Below are 17,347 nucleotides of genomic sequence, written 5' to 3'. Positions count from 1 at the left end.
GTGACGGAGAATTTGAGTCGGGACAAACGCGTGTAAACGGCAACTTGCAACTGCAGTGCAGGGAAAAAACGGGTGAGGGAGCGAAACGCTGGAGAGAAGTTTACCTGGATCTTTACACTGCGTGGATGAAACTAAAGGATGGACTGTAAAATCATTAAAGGGCAAATCAGAGAAATGTAATTCTCTGCTGCTGCCGGTTTCAGAAGAAATAAACCCGGAGCTGGGATGTGTCTTAATGAATAATACTTGTGTTCTTCAGTGTCAGCTTGTGCTCATTAACACATTTTTGCTGGAGATGCAGACACTTACGCTGCATGACAAATTAGACTCATGAGCCAGTCCCACCACACACACACAGACACACACACACAGACATATACACACACACACACGCACGCACGCACACACACACACACACACACACACACACACATACACACACACACACACACACACACACAGACACCCAGACATATACACACACACACACACACACACACACACACAGACATATACACACACACACACGCACGCACGCACACACACACACACACACACACAGACATATACACACACACACACACACACACACACACACACACACACACACACACACACACACACACAGACACCCAGACATATACACACACACACACACACACACACAGACATATACACACACACAGACACACAGACACACACACACAGACATATACACGCACACACACGCACGCACGCACACACACACACACACACACACAGACATATACACACACATGCACGCACGCACACACACACACACACCCACACACACACACACACACATACACACAGACATATACACACACACATGCACACATACACACACAGACATATACACACACACCCAGACACACGAACGTACACACACACACACAGACATATACACACACACACACACACACACACACACACACACACACACACACACACACACACACACTATTTTCATTGTGTGTTACACCAGCTCCTTCACACAAACTGGTCGACAACACCGGACATTAAATAGAAACAAAGACGTGACAAGGGCAGAGTCGCTCCATCCTTTTCCTGCCGACTTGAACCTTCATGTATCTTTACTCATCTGTTACATTAATTTCCTCCGTCCATCAGCCGCTGTGTGCTCAGTGCCTTCGATCCTCTCTCTCCCCCTCTCTCCCTCTCTCTCTCCCTCTCTCTCTCTCTGAGCATCCCTCAGTCTCCAGCCTGTCGCCTCCACTCTCCGTCTCCGTCTCCCTCACTTTCCACAGTGCCCTTGCTTTCGCGTCTACCTTCCTCTCCCCTTCCCTCTTCCCTCTCTCTCCCCCCCCCCTCCTCCTCCTCCTCCTCCTCCTCTGTGCCGGACTCGCTCTCATTCCCCGTCGCTCACACACACTCAGGCAGCTTCCTCCCCTCTCCACTCCTACCTTCACACTCACCTCTTCGCGCCTCCCTCTCCGCTCCTCTCGCTTCCTTCCTTTCCATCACCTACTAACACATATCATCTCCCTCGCATCCCCCCTCCGTCTGCCGTCTCCCTCTCCCTGCACGCTGCCTCTCCTCCATCTCTTCCATTGTTCCCTCCTTCTCCCCATACTCACCCTCGCACAAACGCACGCATACACACACTCATGCTGATTGGCAGCCAAGGACAGAGCACCCTCTCTCTCGTACCGGCTACCGGGCAGTTTGCTGGTGTGGCCAGGCTACTTGACACTGAGCTCAGCTGAGGAAGAGGACTGGGACGAGGAAGAGGAAGAGGAAGAGGCCATGGAGCACAACCACATCTTTCCTGTTTTTCCCCAAAACGGGAGCGCCTGGGGCCCGGGGCAGCGCTCCTCCGAGGCTGCCCAGGGATGCCCTCTAGGACCACTGCCTGTCATCTACTACAGCGTCCTGCTGTGCCTCGGCCTGCCAGGTAAAACCACTGATCACACGCACGTCTGCTTCCGTGTTCATTTGCATGCGTCGTCCGCCAGGCTCGCGCTTTGCGCCCTGATTTAGTGCTCATTGCGCGTTGAAGTGAGTGAGAGTCATGCTCCCGCGTGTCACTCTCCGCTCGCACCTTGTTGATTTGTCATTCTGACCTTGTGGCGAGCTCCCGTGCACGTACCTGTAGGTGTCCTCCGCATCTTCCCGTCTGCGCCCGTGCGTCCGGACCTAGTTTGGACGCCTGCGTCTTCAGTGGGAATAGGCGAGCGGCATATGGCGAAGAAAAGCAACGTGTGCAGAGCATTAAATCGTCCCCCACGACGCAGAATCAGAAAGTTCAAGCTACGTGGCTCCTCTGACCTGAATTAATGACGCCTCCTCGCTGTGACCACGCCATTGACTGATTAGACCATTCACTGTTACTGTCCTGCCTCCATCCCACTGCGTGATCTATGAACACCGACCTCGTCTCACACCGGGGGGCAAAGTGGTGTCTGTGTGCAGCCAACGTGTGAGTAAAGAGATAAAAGAACAGAGACTGGGGGAGAAACGCTGGAACTGACTGTGGCTCCTGATTTGGAGCATCTCCAAAAAGCTGGACAGCTCACTTTATTATATTAGTTTTTTCACTTTATTGCCTTTCCTGTAATTGGACCTTTATTTTCCTGATGTATTAACACGCACCTCTGAGCCCGTTCTTCAGCAGTGAGTGGAAGTGAGATGTTATCAACAAACTAAGCTGTGTGTGGTTCAATACAAATCCGCTATGCTAAGTGAAAAGCTGTCGTACGCCAAGACCGCGGTTGCTCCAAAGATCCGCTGTCTTGTAAAAGCGCTGCCTCTTTCCGATGAAGCATCACCTAATTGTTTCCCCAGGAGTGCAAATCGAGTCGCGCGGCGGCGGCGGCGGCTCCTCCGTCCGCCCACGTTTCAAACTTTCGATTGTGTCTCTAAGTCGTCCTTACAAATGCAATTGCCTTTGTGTGTTTAACCACCGAGCAACAATAAGTTGAGATTGTAACTCAGTCTCGCTATAGCTGTCTGGATTAATGGCAGAGCGCAGTGCAGTTCAGCTGATTCAATCATTATGACACAGCTCGTTCCACTCAAGCTGAATCATGAATGTTTCATGAGCGTTGCATGTGAGTAGCAGCGGCGTGACCCACAGACCCGCACATATATAATGCTCTCAGCTGCGTACGGGTTGTTACCTTTATTACTAGCCTGCCTTTCATTAGCTGGCAACTAGGCCTCATTCTCACCGATGTTGACCTTTATGCTGGGGGTCACATCAGGAGCACAGAGCACAGCGACCCCTGGAAATCCTCTGCTTGGAAAGAGAATAAACAGCGAGGGAGAAGGAAGATACGGACACCTAAAAGGAGACGTGGAACGAGGAGGAGGAGAATCTTAAGGAGAGAGTGATCGGGGCAGTAATAGAGAAAGAGGGAGAGATTAATAGCAGCAGAGCCAGTGAAGTAGCACCTCCGAGCCCTGAGTGGAGGAGCTACGGACGACAGAGCCCAGACGAATTGTCACATTTTTAATTAATCGCTAACTCGCCCTCCTTCCCGCTCGCTGCGGCGCGCGGCTTGAGACGGGGGTCGACGTGCGCCGGCACGGCGAGCGGCGCCATGAGGGAGTTCGGCGTGTTTGACGCGTGAGGACGACAGTGGATTGAGGGCGGACGGCGCGTTGACGTGGGGAGCCAGCCGCTGATAATCGGTGACGTGAGCAGGTGCTTTGGGCGTTCAGGCAACACTGTCCGACGTGCTCTACACAGTCGTGGCGCCCAAAGCCTTTTCACCAGCTTCCATTTGCTGAGATTTATTAATTGAGCCCTCGACCAGAAGCCAGCTCTCTGCAAACGCGTGTTCTGTCCACAACTGCTGCCTGACTGATGCGTGATTACGGCTTTAAGCAGGGTCACGCTAGGTGGCTCGCATGAAGCCGTGACCCCCCCCCAGTCTGACGTGGTTGAGGCGTCGCTGCCTCGTCCACGCCCCCAAAGCGCCTCTTGAGAAGCCTGGCTCAACGGCGCATTGATCTGCCAGGTGGAGCAGTGACGAGCACCACAGCAAACGCTGAAATGTTTGCAAATGAACAGAACATAAAGAAGAGCGGCCAACGCCACTAACACTTTATAGTGCATAAATTATTGCAGCACAGAGGGAAGCATCGATCAGACACAGGCTTGAGTTGAGTTCAAACTGTTCTGTGACAATTTTTCATCACGTTTCATTTTTCAACATTGAATTTGATCATCACAAACTATTCTTTGAGACTTTTTTGATAACATACGACATGACTTGCTGTCAAACCCTGTGGCTCAATAGTTAATCTGCTGGGTTTGCAGCCTGAATCCCAGGTTTGAGCCCCAGTCTCAGCTTATTCCATCAGCTATTATACCGTGACTTGGTTTATTTTTTCATGTCACAGATTTTTCAAGGATGATTAACTGTCTGGTGTTGTGGCTCTGTGGTTAGTGAGTTGTAGATTCATGTCCTGCTATGGGTTGTTTTGATCACATTACAGCATGGCTTTGTCTTTTAATGTGTTGCCACAGAGGTTTCAAGGATCAATATGTTGCTGTGGCTCAATGGTCAGTGGATTGTCCTTTACAATTAGAGTCCTAGATTCAAGTCTCTTTCTGGGCTTTTTAAAATTCACATTATACCATGACTTTGTTCATTCAGTCTTGCCACAGACTTTTTAAGAAGGAGTAAGTGTCTGGTTCTGTGGCTTAATGGTTAGTCAGCTGTGATTTGCAGTCAGAATCCCAGGTTTAAGTCAAGTCAACGTAAAATATGTGGTGAAAAAAGTGTCATAGTGTAGTATGTCGTCGATAAACACACCTTAGTCGCATGTTAAAACACGCCCTAGTATAGTATGAGCTGAAAAATGTGTCATAGTATAGTTTGTAATTAATAAACGTGTCATAGTTTGGTATGTGATGAAAGAAGCGTTAAAAGAAACTGTCACAGTATGTGCTCATAAAATAGTTATAATGTAGTATGTGATGAAAATATGGTCGTTTTATATTGTTGTGAAAAAAGAAATCTCTATCTCTATCATCTCTAATCAATCTCTAGTCTCCAATCTCTATCATAGTGTACCACAGTAAACCTGTCATAGCTTTTTTCATCACAATCCATCAATCCTTCAAGCATTAGTGTATCATTTATGTGCATTTCCAATGTGCAGAGTACCTGAACTAACTTTTAAGCCAAGATTGTGTGCTGCGCTCAGGGTTTATGCTGTTTAATTTGTGTACTTTTACGATTTATTCAACATATTATTAATTATATTGAGACATAATTGTCACCCAAGTGTCTTTATGCAGCTTTTTTTTTAACTCAGTCAAATATAATCAACTCAGGTGTCATTGAATATCACGTGTAATTAAGGCAAGAAGTGTCTTTTTTGTTGGACAGATGCAGGAGAGAACATGCATGTGTTTACGGGCTGCGTTAACGGTTTTTTTTTTTTTTTTGAGAGAAGCAATCGTGACCCGGGAATGGGGCGGCCCCGCAGTCCCAACTGAGACGACCGATTGGCCGACAAACAAGAAGTGAAGCACGCCCAGCCCACAGTACACGGCGGAAGTGCTGGAGCGTGGCGTCGTTGGAGGCGCAGCACAGGAAGAAAAGCCGACGAGAGAACGCAATCCCGGGGGAGGACACAGCTAGCGAGTACACACCCACACACAGAGGATGAGGGGGCGAGTGAGCGGACCCTGCAGCAGGGCCAACGCAATTGATCGTGTGGCAACAATGGGCAGCCCAACTCCCCCCCTCTACTTTAATCCACCCACCCAAGTGGGAAAGGTCACAGAAAGTGAACGTCGGGACCCCAAGGAGAGGCACACGCGGGACCTGAGCGACCTCGAAGGCGAAGACACTGCTGATTCCATCGTCACCGTGTAGTCCACGCGGAGGGTGGAGCGAGTGTTACAAGAAGTACTCTGAAGGAGAGCCCACTAGGGCTGCGCGCTGCGGGCCCGCGCGCACGGGGCAGACCCGGACGGGGGTCCCCGGCGCCACGCGGGACCGGCCGGCGACGTCGCCACATGCCACGGTCAATAGGGCCGTGTATGAGAACAACCAATAAGAGATCCGTCCTACATCTCACGCCTAGATCTGTAATCGCTGAGACCAGTGATGCATGTAACGAATACTATCACTACCAGTGCAGCGAGAGAAAAGGAAACGGTGTGAAGGTTTGTGCTTAAACATGGACAGAGTGGAGAGAATACACAGAGCACTCAGTATATCACATGGAAGACGGATGAGGGCCGGAGCTCATGGGTGCTACAGCTGCAGAAAATAAGAAGAGAAGAGACGAGAGGAGGAAGGAGGCAAGAGGAGGATGGTGAGGGAGGACAGAGAAAAGAGGCCAGAGAAGGGGTTCAGGAGGGAGGAGCGGAGGAGGGGAGGGACGAGGAGGGGAGGAGGGAGGACAGAGAAAAAGAGAGAAGGGGGAGGGTAGAGGAGGAGGAGGAGGAGGGAGGAGGGGAGGAGGGGAGGGGAGGAGGAGGAGGAGGAGGAGGTGGAGAAAAGAGGCAGAGGAGGAGACAGAGAAGGGGGTAGAAAAGGAGGTAGAGGAGGAGGTAGAGGAGGAGGCAGAGGAGGAGGCAAAGAAAGGAGGCAGAGAAGGAGGCAGAGAAGGAGACAGAGAAGGAGGCAGAGAAGGAGACAGAGAAGGAGACAGAGAAGGAGGTAGAGGAGGAGGTAGAGGGGGAGGCAGAGGAGGAGGCAAAGAAAGGAGGTAGAGAAGGAGGCAGAGAAGGAGGCAGAGAAGGAGGCAGAGAAGGAGGTAGAGGAGGAGGAGGCAGAGAAAAGAGACAGAGAAGGAGGCAGAAAAGGAGGTAGAGGAGGAGGCAGAGGAGGAGGCAAAGAAAGGAGGTAGAGAAGGAGGCAGAGAAGGAGGCAGAGGAGGAGACAGAGAAGGAGGAAGAGAGGAGCAGAAGGAGGAGAGCGAAGGAGGAGAAGAAGGAGAGAGGGCCGCACGGAGAAAGGAGAAATGAGGATGAAGAGGGGCAGAGAAGGAGGACAGAGGAGAGGAGGAGAGAGGAGGAGGAGGAGGAGAGAGGCAGGAAGAGAAGACAGAGAAAGGAAAGAGAGGGGGTGGGGGGGGAGAGGACGAGGAGGAGGAGAGAGGAGGAGGGAGGAGATGCAGGAAAGAGCAGAGAAGCGGGTGGGGGGGTGGTGGTAGAGGAGGAGGAGGAGGAGTGTGGAGAGAGAAAGAGAGAGAGGCGGAGACACAAGAAGGGGGGTTGTAGAAAAGGAGGTTATGGAGACGGGACCCTTAGGATGGAGTGCATACGGAGGAAGGACATGGATAGAAGCGGATGAGACGCGAGAAAAGGGAGCGAGAGAAAGAGATAAAGAGGCAGAGAAGGAGACAGAGAAGGAGGTTAGAGGGAAGGAGGTAGGCAGGGAGAGAGGAGGCAGAGAAGGTCACCGAAGAAGAGAGGATGAAGATCAGACAGAGAAAGAGAGGGCAAGAGAGAGGAGGAAAAGCACGAGGAAGAAGGAACAAGATCAAGAAGACAAGCGATGAACGTCCGAGACGAGAGGACGCGCAGTCGATAAGACGAGAAGCACGGACCGGACAGCAAGCCAAGCCTGAGAGTAGCGAAAGAGCAGGAGGACAGAGCCGAGAGGCACGAGCAGATAAGCCGAGGAGCGGCACAGCGGAGACGCAGGAGCGGACGTGTGGAACACCGTGAAGCAAAGGTTAAACTCGGAAGAAATATACGCAACCGAAAGCCAAAAAGAGCTGGGACCAAGTGACTTATTGGAGGGTCCTGCGGAAGAGGCGGAGGGACCTAGTGCAGCTTGGGCTCCTACGCGACTGGGAGGAAGGAGGGTAGAGAAGGGAGGACAGCGGACAGGAGGACGAGCGTACTGTTTGTAATTGGAAGCAGAATCAACGCCATAGAGGAAGAACACAGCCAGAGGAGGGCAAAAACAGCGTGAAGGGGATTGCCAGCCACCAAACATGTTGACGCAGCGAGAGAGCAGCTGACAACTGTCGCTGCAGAACCCAAATCTGCCGATATCAAGCCGTGACAAGGAATTCCTAAGCTGTGTCTACAAGGGTTGCAACACCCCCTTCCCTACCCAGCGCCCCCGAGCGTAGTCGTTTAAATCCCTACTTTAGCCTGTGTACGGCAAACGGCAGGGTTAGCCTCCGTGGGGGGGGGGGGGGGGGGGGGCAGACACCCCCCACTGTGGTCTGCTGTGAAATAGATGGCTGTGGAGGTGAGCAGGCGGCAGAGCACTGCAGCCGCATCAATATCATCTCCTCTGAAAACAGAGACATTTCACTTCTGATTTTTGGCTTCCTTTATTCCACTGTTTCCCAAAAAAACTAGTATTCATGATCGATTGCTGGGAAAAACGTGCCTCATTCCAACCTTTAAACCGCTTCGCAGCACAACCGCCTGATTTTCACACGTGACGTGTGGAAGAAAGAAAGGGGTCGTGGTCCAGATCCTCAGGTTACGTTTTCTCCCTCGTTGCTCCGGAGCAGGGATGTTTTTAGGTGCTCCTGGTTTTTTATGTGTAGAGGGAATTAATTGAATCTGCTTATCAAGGCAGGAATGCTTCTGCTAAATATGAGTACGTACAGGGGTGACAGTAAAAGAAAAAGGGAAAGGCGTAGGAAGAGGAAATGGTTTTGAGATCAAGAACAAAGTGCCCGTGACCCTTTGAATTGCGTGAAGAGCTGTGATATTCACCCCCTCTCTGGTTTCAGTAGAGAAGTGAAAACCGTCAACGAATTAGCAGCAAGGGGAAGAGGAACAAGGAAAAGAAAAAAGCATCAAAAAACTCCGGTTTACCCAAAGGCAAATAGGAGGAAACAGAGCAAATTGAGAAAGAGAGCGAGGCAGACATTGAATCCTTATAAGAAGAGAAGACACGGTGTATGAGAGCAGCAAAATACGAAAAAAGAGGAGACGAGATGAAAGAGAAGGAAGACGTAGAAGAGAGAGAGAAAGGAAAGTAGAGAGAGCCAGCCCTCTGCCTCCCTCTCTCTCTCTCTCTCTCGGAGAGCTAGCTACTCTCTTCCAGAGAGCTCTGGAACCGCTCCTTCCCTCTCTAGAGAAATACATCTCTCCTAACGTCCACTCTTTCCTCCCTCTGTCTTCTCAGCTATCTGATCACTCATCTCTCCTCTCTCGTGCAAATCCTCTATCGATAGACGCTCCCAGACTCTCCCTCTCTCTCACCGACCTCATATCGTCTCTCATCCACATCCTTATCCCTCCCTCTCTCTCTCTCTCTCCTCTCCTCTCTCCCTCCCTCTCTAACCCTTTTCTTTCTCAGTCACCTGGCTACTTGAAAATTCTCTATGACCTTCCTCACACCACTCTAAGCCCTCATTCCCCTCTTCTCCCATTAACCCCCAGATAAGACACCAAAGCCAGACCTTAATTTCCCTCGAATGACAAAAATAATCCTTAATTTTTAACGTCCTTTCTCTTTTTGGGGGGCGCATTGTTAATAATCTGCCCATGAAAAGGCCCGAGCAGCGCGGAGGGAGCGGCTCACGTTCCGGCCCCAGGTTCGAAGGGTTAAGCTGCACAGTGTCGTCTGAACACGTCGCTTCGGTGGTAGGATGACTCAGCCTCGTTACACACCTCAGGGAGCACGCCGTGCCCCGTCCCCCCTCATAATAGAGAAGCAGCGGGGGGAGCGCACACACAAGTGGAGAGAAGGGGTCATCCATGCAAACACGGGCATACAGTATATGGCAGGCAGACAGAAACAAAGCAGCCTGTTATCAGTCCTACAGGTCATCCTAATCCTCTCCCAGCTGGAGGCGCCCATTGTCCCCTGCAAATAGGAAAAGGAAGCGATGGGGAATCGTTGCGGGACGCCGCCGCCCCCCCGCCCTCTTCGGAGGCTGCGCGTCTCCGTCCGTCCCCGAGCCCCGCTGGTGCCGCCCCATAACTGCAGAATGCCGTGCAGATCCATCCAGCTCCGGCCCTAGCCGGCCCAGGAGACAATGCAAAGAGCAGCAGTCAATTGAAATGAATGGGAGACCCAGCGCACGCCGGTTGGAGCTAAATGGAAATGTCAGGCGCGGCATGGATCTCTTTTGTTTGTCTGCAGAAGGCCCCGTCTCACTGGGGAGCCCAAACAGAATAATACCCAGGCAGTGACAGTCAACACCTCACTGCTTCCATTTCAGGAGACTCCGCTCTGTTTAGCAGCACGTGGACAGAGAAAGAGAGGAACTGATTAAAGTTAAAGGGCAAAGGTGCGAGAGAGGGAGCGCGAAGCCACGCAATATATTTGGCATCTTTTGTGTACGATTCAAAATGACTCCCCGCCAGGAAATATTAGAGCTTAGCACTAACCATAACCTCATTGCATACGGTGTCCTCCTGGGTGAACCAGGTGTGCGGCTGCAGCTGTGAGCGACAGCTGTATGGGAGAGCGCACGCACAGACAGGCAGCGGGCGGAGACGAAGGAGATGCTAGAAATGAGCAAGAGGCCAGAAGAAGAAACAATAAAGCAACATAATAATGGAATTAGGGAGCCGAGCAGATAAGCAGTCACTTAAAGGGACAGATCACAGTGACATTTCAAGTACATATGGACATGTCAAAGAAAGCAAAGACAGCGTGGCTGCGACTCCAGATTGTTTTAAGATTAATCCCCCTATTAGTCCCGTGATTCATTTTGGAAATGTCAAAAAGCCCACTGACGTCATCACAATCAAATTTGACAAAACCCCCTAATGTGCAGCGTTTGTACTTCTTGGTGAACATGTTCATAATTTGTTGTACGCCAAATGTATTGATTGATCATTTTAACTCTAGTCAAGAAAGATAATGAGTGAATTATTAGAGCAGAAGCAGAGCCCCAAGGATTTGGTCCTGAGTCTTTTAAAAAGTTTCTGTGTGGGGTGGAAGGGGTCGCTCCTAATCGCTGTTCCCTTCAGGGACCTGCAGTCATGCACGCCCTGTACTCGTGACAGATTGCACTCAGTCACCTTCATCTGCTTGAATGATATGTTGCACTGTGCTCTTATCCTTGGCAGCAGAGGCAAAAGGACCGAATGGTGACAGAGCACCTCAGCGACTAAAGGGAGGAGTAGAAGTTCTGCTGTGGGGCTCTGAACGCAGGTTACAGGCCATCCTGCAGATTTGATCTGCATCGATGTGCATTATTTTGTCTAAACGAGTGCAGCAGAACACGAGGTCCACCTCAACCTCCTCTCTGTCCACTAACGTACACGTTGGCTGTAATAACCCGCGTAATTGACATTTGACCCACTGTGCTACAACTCAAACAACTCCTCAAAATATGAGAACAGTGGTTGAAAGCAGAGAACCAATATCACAGCCAAAGCATTTCCAGCATTAAAGCAATTTCACTTGAGCAAAGGTTGGTGAAGGGGGGAGTGACAGTGATGTGGGTGAGGGTGGTGCGATCCAGCAGTTCCCCGCATATATCGGCTTGTTGGGTCTTGTAAATGCCTTTGACATCTCATTTATGGTTATTGATAGATCAAATGGTAATGAATTGGTGCATCTCTAACGATCTGTGTGTGTGTGTGTGTGTGTGTGTGTGTGTGTGTGTGTGTGTGTGTGTGTGTGTGTGTGTGTGTGTGTGTGTGTGTGTGTGTGTGTGTGTGTGTGTGTCTTTTTGTTGCACATCAGCCAGTCTGGCAAAGACATCTTTAGTCATTATCTGGAGCCAGCTTTGTAATTTGTAACCATCTGATAGTGGCTGAGGCAGTGAAGTGTGATGTACCAGACTTCAAGCTGCCATATTTAATCCAATCCCAGATCAATTACAGCGGGGGTTGGGGGGGGGGTTATGACCACAGAACACACACGTACTATATGCTGCTAAGTGCATCAGAGCCGCTTGTCAGATGGTTGGATCGCTTTGGAAAGACTCGTCCTCCAGACAGCGATGCCTGATGTTGTGTTAGTATTATAGCGTCGGAGCGTTTCCAACAACTTACAGCAAACATCCAGTTACCAGTCACATGCAATCCCATGGCCTTGAGGCTGACGACTATTGAAATGCTCATTAGTGTCTTATATTAAAGAGTTGCAAAATTCCCATAAAATGACAACTATTCATTGCTGAAAATGCTTTTATTCCCCTGTCTTAAAACATATTTATCACATGGACGCCGGTGCCTCCTCTCCCGCGCGTGTTCACCGACTGTGAGCTCCACAATAACCTGGGAATTATATGGGCCCGCGGTGACGGGGTGAAATGGGGACCAGAATTGGACAGCAACAAAAATAATAAAGAGAGAGACGCGTAATGAGCTTGTTCGATTCCACGTGAGCGGCGCGGAGCGGCCGCCGGACGCAGAGGTCAGGCTGTGGACGCGGCGGCGGAGGGAGAAATGACGTCCCGGCCTGTTGTGTTAGCGCTTTTTATTTGTCGCTTCTCCCCATTTCCAAGCCTCCCCGTGTCAAACAAGGCTGTGTGCGCGAAAGCGAGGCGGCAACACTGAATTTGTCGAGCGGAATATACGGCGGCACACGCCGGGGACCGGGTCCGCGCTTTGCTTCGGCTTCCAAATCGCTGGCGGCAGCTCGCGGCGAACCCACTGCACGTTTAACTCCTGTTTACGGAGCAGGTGCTGCTCCAGCTCCACACAGACGCAGACGAGGGGAGACGCGAGGGGAAACGGGGGAGGGGTTACGCGGGGGAGCGCGGTAAATACTGACTGGGGTCGATAACAGATTTGCACACGTTGTGCACGAGGGAGTAAAAGGAGCGGAACGCGGCCCTGCCGGCGGCTGCAGCGTTTCCGCTCTCAACCACATTTTTCTTGCTTCTTTCTCCTTCCAGCCAACATCCTGACGGTGGTCATCCTGTCCCAGCTGGTGCTGTGTCGCCAGAAGTCCTCCTACAACTATCTCCTGGCGCTGGCGGCCGCCGACATACTCGTGCTGCTCCTCATCGTCTTCGTCGACTTCATCCTGGAGGATTTCATTCTGGCCACGCCGCTGCCGCCGTCGCTGAACAGCGCCGTGCAGGTGCTGGAGTTCTCCTCCATCCACACGTCCATCTGGATCACCGTCCCCCTCACCATCGACCGCTACATCGCCGTCTGCCACCCGCTGCGCTACCACGCCGTCTCGTACCCGGCGCGCACGCGCAAGGTGATATTTGCCGTCTACTTCGGCTGCCTGATCTCTGCAGCGCCCTACTACTGGTGGCCCGAGCTGTGGCACAGCCTGCCGGGGCAGGGCCGGGGCGGGGACGCGGGCCAGGGCAGAACCGCGGCCCAGCACGTCCTGGTGTGGGCCCACTGCGCCACCGTCTACCTCCTCCCCTGCACCGTCTTCTTCTCGCTCAACGCAGTCATCGTGCGGAAGCTGCGCAGGCGCCGCAGCTGCTTCCGCCTGCGCGGCTACTCCACGGGCAAGACCACCGCCATCCTGCTCGCCATCACCTCGGTGTTCGCCGTCCTGTGGGCGCCGCGCACCCTCATGATCCTCTACCACTTCTACTCCTCGCCCCCGGCCTCGCAGGGCGCCGGCCGCCTGCTCCACACGCTCACCGACCTGGCCAACATGCTGGCGCTGCTCAACACCGGCGTCAACTTCTTCCTCTACTGCTTCATCAGCAAGCGTTTCCGGGGCATGGCGGCCAACGTGCTGCGGGCGCTGGTCCAGTGCCGGAAGCAGCCGCCGCCATTTTACGCCAGCCACAACTTCTCGATCACGAGCAGCCCCTGGATCTCACCAGCCAACTCCCACTGTATCAAGATGCTGGTGTATCAGTACGACAAGAACGGGAAGCCCGTCTGCATCTCGTCCTGAAGCGACGGCAGCTGCTCAACCCTGGGGGAAACTTCGGGTTTCGTCTCCTCGACAACCAGCTTTGCCTGCATTGGGACACTTTGAGGCGCCATAATGTCGACAGGCCCAAAAGGAACGGGCGATCATTTAGCTAGCGTACGCGCTAACAGAGTGGTAGACTAGCGGAGTGGAAGGAGCAAACGGACGATGAGTGTGAGCCGTTCACAAAGCGCCGACGAGCATCGAGTAGATGTTGATTGTTCCCTCCATGCAAAAAAAACCCCATCGTCCTTCAGCGACTTTTATGAGCCGCCGCTTGGAGGAGCGCCGGCGTCCCGTCTGCGCTGACAGGTAGACGAATCCTCGGCGAAGCATCGAGCATCGCACGCCTGGTGATTTCTCCGTGGATAGTCTGCTGTACACTGCCGTCAACGAAGCAGAGATCAGTCACAGTCTGGGCATTAACCATCTCACCCGCAGGGTGATCCACTCAGGCACAGCCGCTGACAACGTGTCCACTGCCCTGGTCTCGAAAACAATGTAGAACAGCGCTGTCACGTCCAGTTCAATATGCACACGGCCGCCGAAGCAACTGAAACGGGGGCTTTTTGGGGCCGAACGGCCGCCCTCGACGTTCCCCACCTGAGCGCTGGGTTCATCCGACCAGTCAGCGATGGCAGTGGAAGTGGTGCTGGACGTCGTAGTGCCAGTTCACACTCTGCTTATCGTTGGTGAAGTATTTATTAATGGTAGACTTGACTGTTAATGTAGCTCCACTCAAGTACAAGACAAAAAATAGGACTTGGGGACAGAGTAGCCCCAGGGTGTCATGAATCTAATAATCACATTATTAATATTAGAAGGAGGAAATTTCTGCTATTAGTAGATAGTCCTCTGTTAATTATTAATGATCCTTCATGACTTACTGTTAGCCATTACCTGGATGGGCTTAACGAATGTACGCCTCTTTAACCCTTTAGCTCCGCGAGAGACAGACAGAGAGAGAGACAGCAGGACGAGCTGCTCTCTTGGCCTCTGGTTTGTTTTCCCAGTTCGGTGTGTTTTCTATCCCACGGTGCCGCACTGAAATCTCAGCTCCGCTCACTCTGCTGCCGGCCGACAGCGGCCCAGTAACGCTTCGCAGCGTAACGCAGTCACGAACGTCGGCTCGGTCTCGAGTCCTGCCCGGCAACAAACCATAAATGTGAACACACACACACACACACACACACCTTGCACCGTGCCATATTGCCCACAGAAGTAGCACGCTGAGATCAATGCACATCCATTCTGCAGACACCTTAGGGCATTAGAGGTATTCATCTATCCGGCGGGAGTGGAGCTGAGCCAAAGGGCATTTCTGTTAATACCCGCCTGAAGGGCTCAGACACATCAGGCCGTTTTAATGGATAAAGCTTTAAATCTGATGAATGGTAGGCGTGTCTGTCATCGCTGATAAAGTCGCGGCCTCCAAACTCTTGTTCGACACTCCAACATCTGAGACCCTCGGGTGATGGCTGCCTGTGTGTCTGCGCTCTTACTCTCACCTTGGCCAGTCGAAAAGCAAAAAAAAAAAAAGGCAAGACTCATAGTTCTGACTGTTATTCGCTTCAGTTCGGAATGTTGCGGTAACATTAGCCCAGCTTGTCCCGCGCCAAACAATTAAATTGCCCATCCAGCTGAATCTCATAGTGTCTGTGATGTGAATGTTGCCCTCTCCCATCCATGATATTCTGGGTTAAACCTGAGAGGCAGAACATACGATGCATGTACTGTAGGATTCATATACGTTTAATTCAATCAAAGGACATATATTTTATATAAATAAGAAAAATTATGGAAAAAACCTGATAGAATCACATAAACAATGGCTGTGAAAATAGCAATAAGACAATACTCTATAATGGTTAAAGCTAATGGACCTGTGTATTATTGTAAATAAAATCTTTCAGTTTCTGCTCTATTTGCACAAATACTGACTGTCAGCTTACGAGACAGTTTGTCTGATTTCCTCTCCCATCGTGGGAGCGAGGGGCGAACCCCCCGTCTCTCTCCAGCCTCCCTCTTCCACTTCGATTGTACACTCGACTGTTTTCATTTCTTTCTTCTGCACAAATTGATTTTTCCTCAAAATTGCAAAGTGAACGGTGGGAGTGCTGATTGCCACCTGCTCCTCGCGGCCTCAATCGCTGCTCCTGCCGCTCGTCCCCCTTTTCCACCACTTTATGTCAAAGTGTCCTCCTCGCTCATTAACTAATTACCTTGCACTCCTCTGTGCTCCGTGTGCACGCTGAGCACGTTGGCCCATCATTTCTTATCAGGTAATTGATCCATGCTGTTGGAGGACCTTCGGTGGAAGGTGGTGTGTGTGGAGCGTTATTTGATGGAGATGAATGACTGAAGGGTCGATAACTAGCAATCACTCAGCAAGTTCCTTGACCTCCAGTCCATCACAGTCACACACAGCAGGATGTTGCATTTCATTTAGTGCTAAGGCATTAAATGGTGTGCTTTGAGTCTAATCAATACTATCGAATGTTTAAAACTGTACGAAGGTGGGATCGCCAAAATAAGAGCCCAGATATTATATGGGCTCCAGCCGGAGGAGCTAATGTCTGACCAGTGTTGCCATGACATTCAGCTACACGTGTCAAAGCCGTCCAGTGTTTTGGGCATGTTAATGTGACATTTGTGTGAGCGCCAGCAGCTCAAGGCAGACATGCTGGGAAGCCAGCGTGGAGGAGGAGGGCGGAGCGCGCCGCATGCAGGTGTCCCTTTGTGTCCCACACGGGAGCAGGTGGGAGGGTGCGGCGCACGCGGCGGGCGGATGCCAAGAAATCCTCCTCGCCGTGAGGAAAATAAATGCCCAGGATCTCCATTTTCTTCAGCCAGATATTAAAAAGATAAGCAAACATAAATCAATCAGAGGGGAAAATTGTATTTTCTCGCTCACACATCCAGCTCTGCTCACTTTCCTCTCTGTCTCTCTCTCTCTCTCCCTCCCGCTCTACCTGCTTCGAATGTGTGTGAGCGCGCATGGGAGAGCGTGTGTCCGTACGTGAAGTCCGTGTTAGACAGAATGAAGCTTTAAAACGTGTTCGTGCCATAGGACCTGTAACGTATGAAATCAAATATGTATTTGGATATTAAGTAAATACAGCACAGTATTATAACAATATATCTATGAATGTACAACTGACGCTTCTGGCATTGTATTTTTCTGATTGTGATTTTCTACACGAGGACCTTTTTTGAGCAGTCTTTTACCTCTCGCTCCATTGGCAGTGTTTCAGAACCGTGCTTTCGATTGTGCTGGAGTGATCGTAGCCTCGCAGTATTCCGTTTCCTCCTCCTAATGAATGTACTGACTCTATAAAGTATGTATTAACGTGCTGTGAGAAGGTATGCATCTAAATATTTTTGATTAAAGAAATAAAGAATCGCTAACGCCTCAGACGCCATTCGTGATTCTCTACTGTTTCATCCACATCTGAAATCACACTGGAAAAGAGAAGTCGTGTCATCAGCATTAATGGTCGTCGTGAAGTCTTTTCTCTGGTTTAATAACGTTTTTCTTACATTAAAAGTGCATGTGGTCCTGT

General features: G+C 51.1%; 1 protein-coding gene across 1 annotated transcript; it reads left to right on the top strand.

Annotated features, from left to right (window-relative positions):
* Positions 1–1,238: 1,238 nt before the first annotated feature.
* gpr139 (G protein-coupled receptor 139) lies at positions 1,239–17,201 on the top strand. The gene is made up of 2 exons (XM_029158018.3): positions 1,239–1,936; positions 12,790–17,201. The coding sequence occupies exons 1-2, from the start codon at positions 1,789–1,791 to the stop codon at positions 13,764–13,766; spliced, it is 1,125 nt and encodes a 374-aa protein (XP_029013851.1). The 5' UTR covers positions 1,239–1,788; the 3' UTR covers positions 13,767–17,201.
* The last annotated feature ends 146 nt before the right edge of the window (positions 17,202–17,347 follow it).

Source organism: Betta splendens, chromosome 8 (assembly GCF_900634795.4).
Source record: "Betta splendens chromosome 8, fBetSpl5.4, whole genome shotgun sequence".
Classification (NCBI taxonomy): domain Eukaryota; kingdom Metazoa; phylum Chordata; class Actinopteri; order Anabantiformes; family Osphronemidae; genus Betta; species Betta splendens.
This window is presented reverse-complemented; position numbering and strand designations above follow the sequence as displayed.

Coding starts and splice junctions, on each gene's coding strand:
- gpr139 (XM_029158018.3), top strand. CDS start 1,789: ATGGAGCACAACCACATCTTTCCTGTTTTTCCCCAAAACGGGAGCGCC. Junction 1,937..12,789: donor GCTGTGCCTCGGCCTGCCAG/GTAAAACCACTG, acceptor TTCTCCTTCCAG/CCAACATCCTGACGGTGGTC.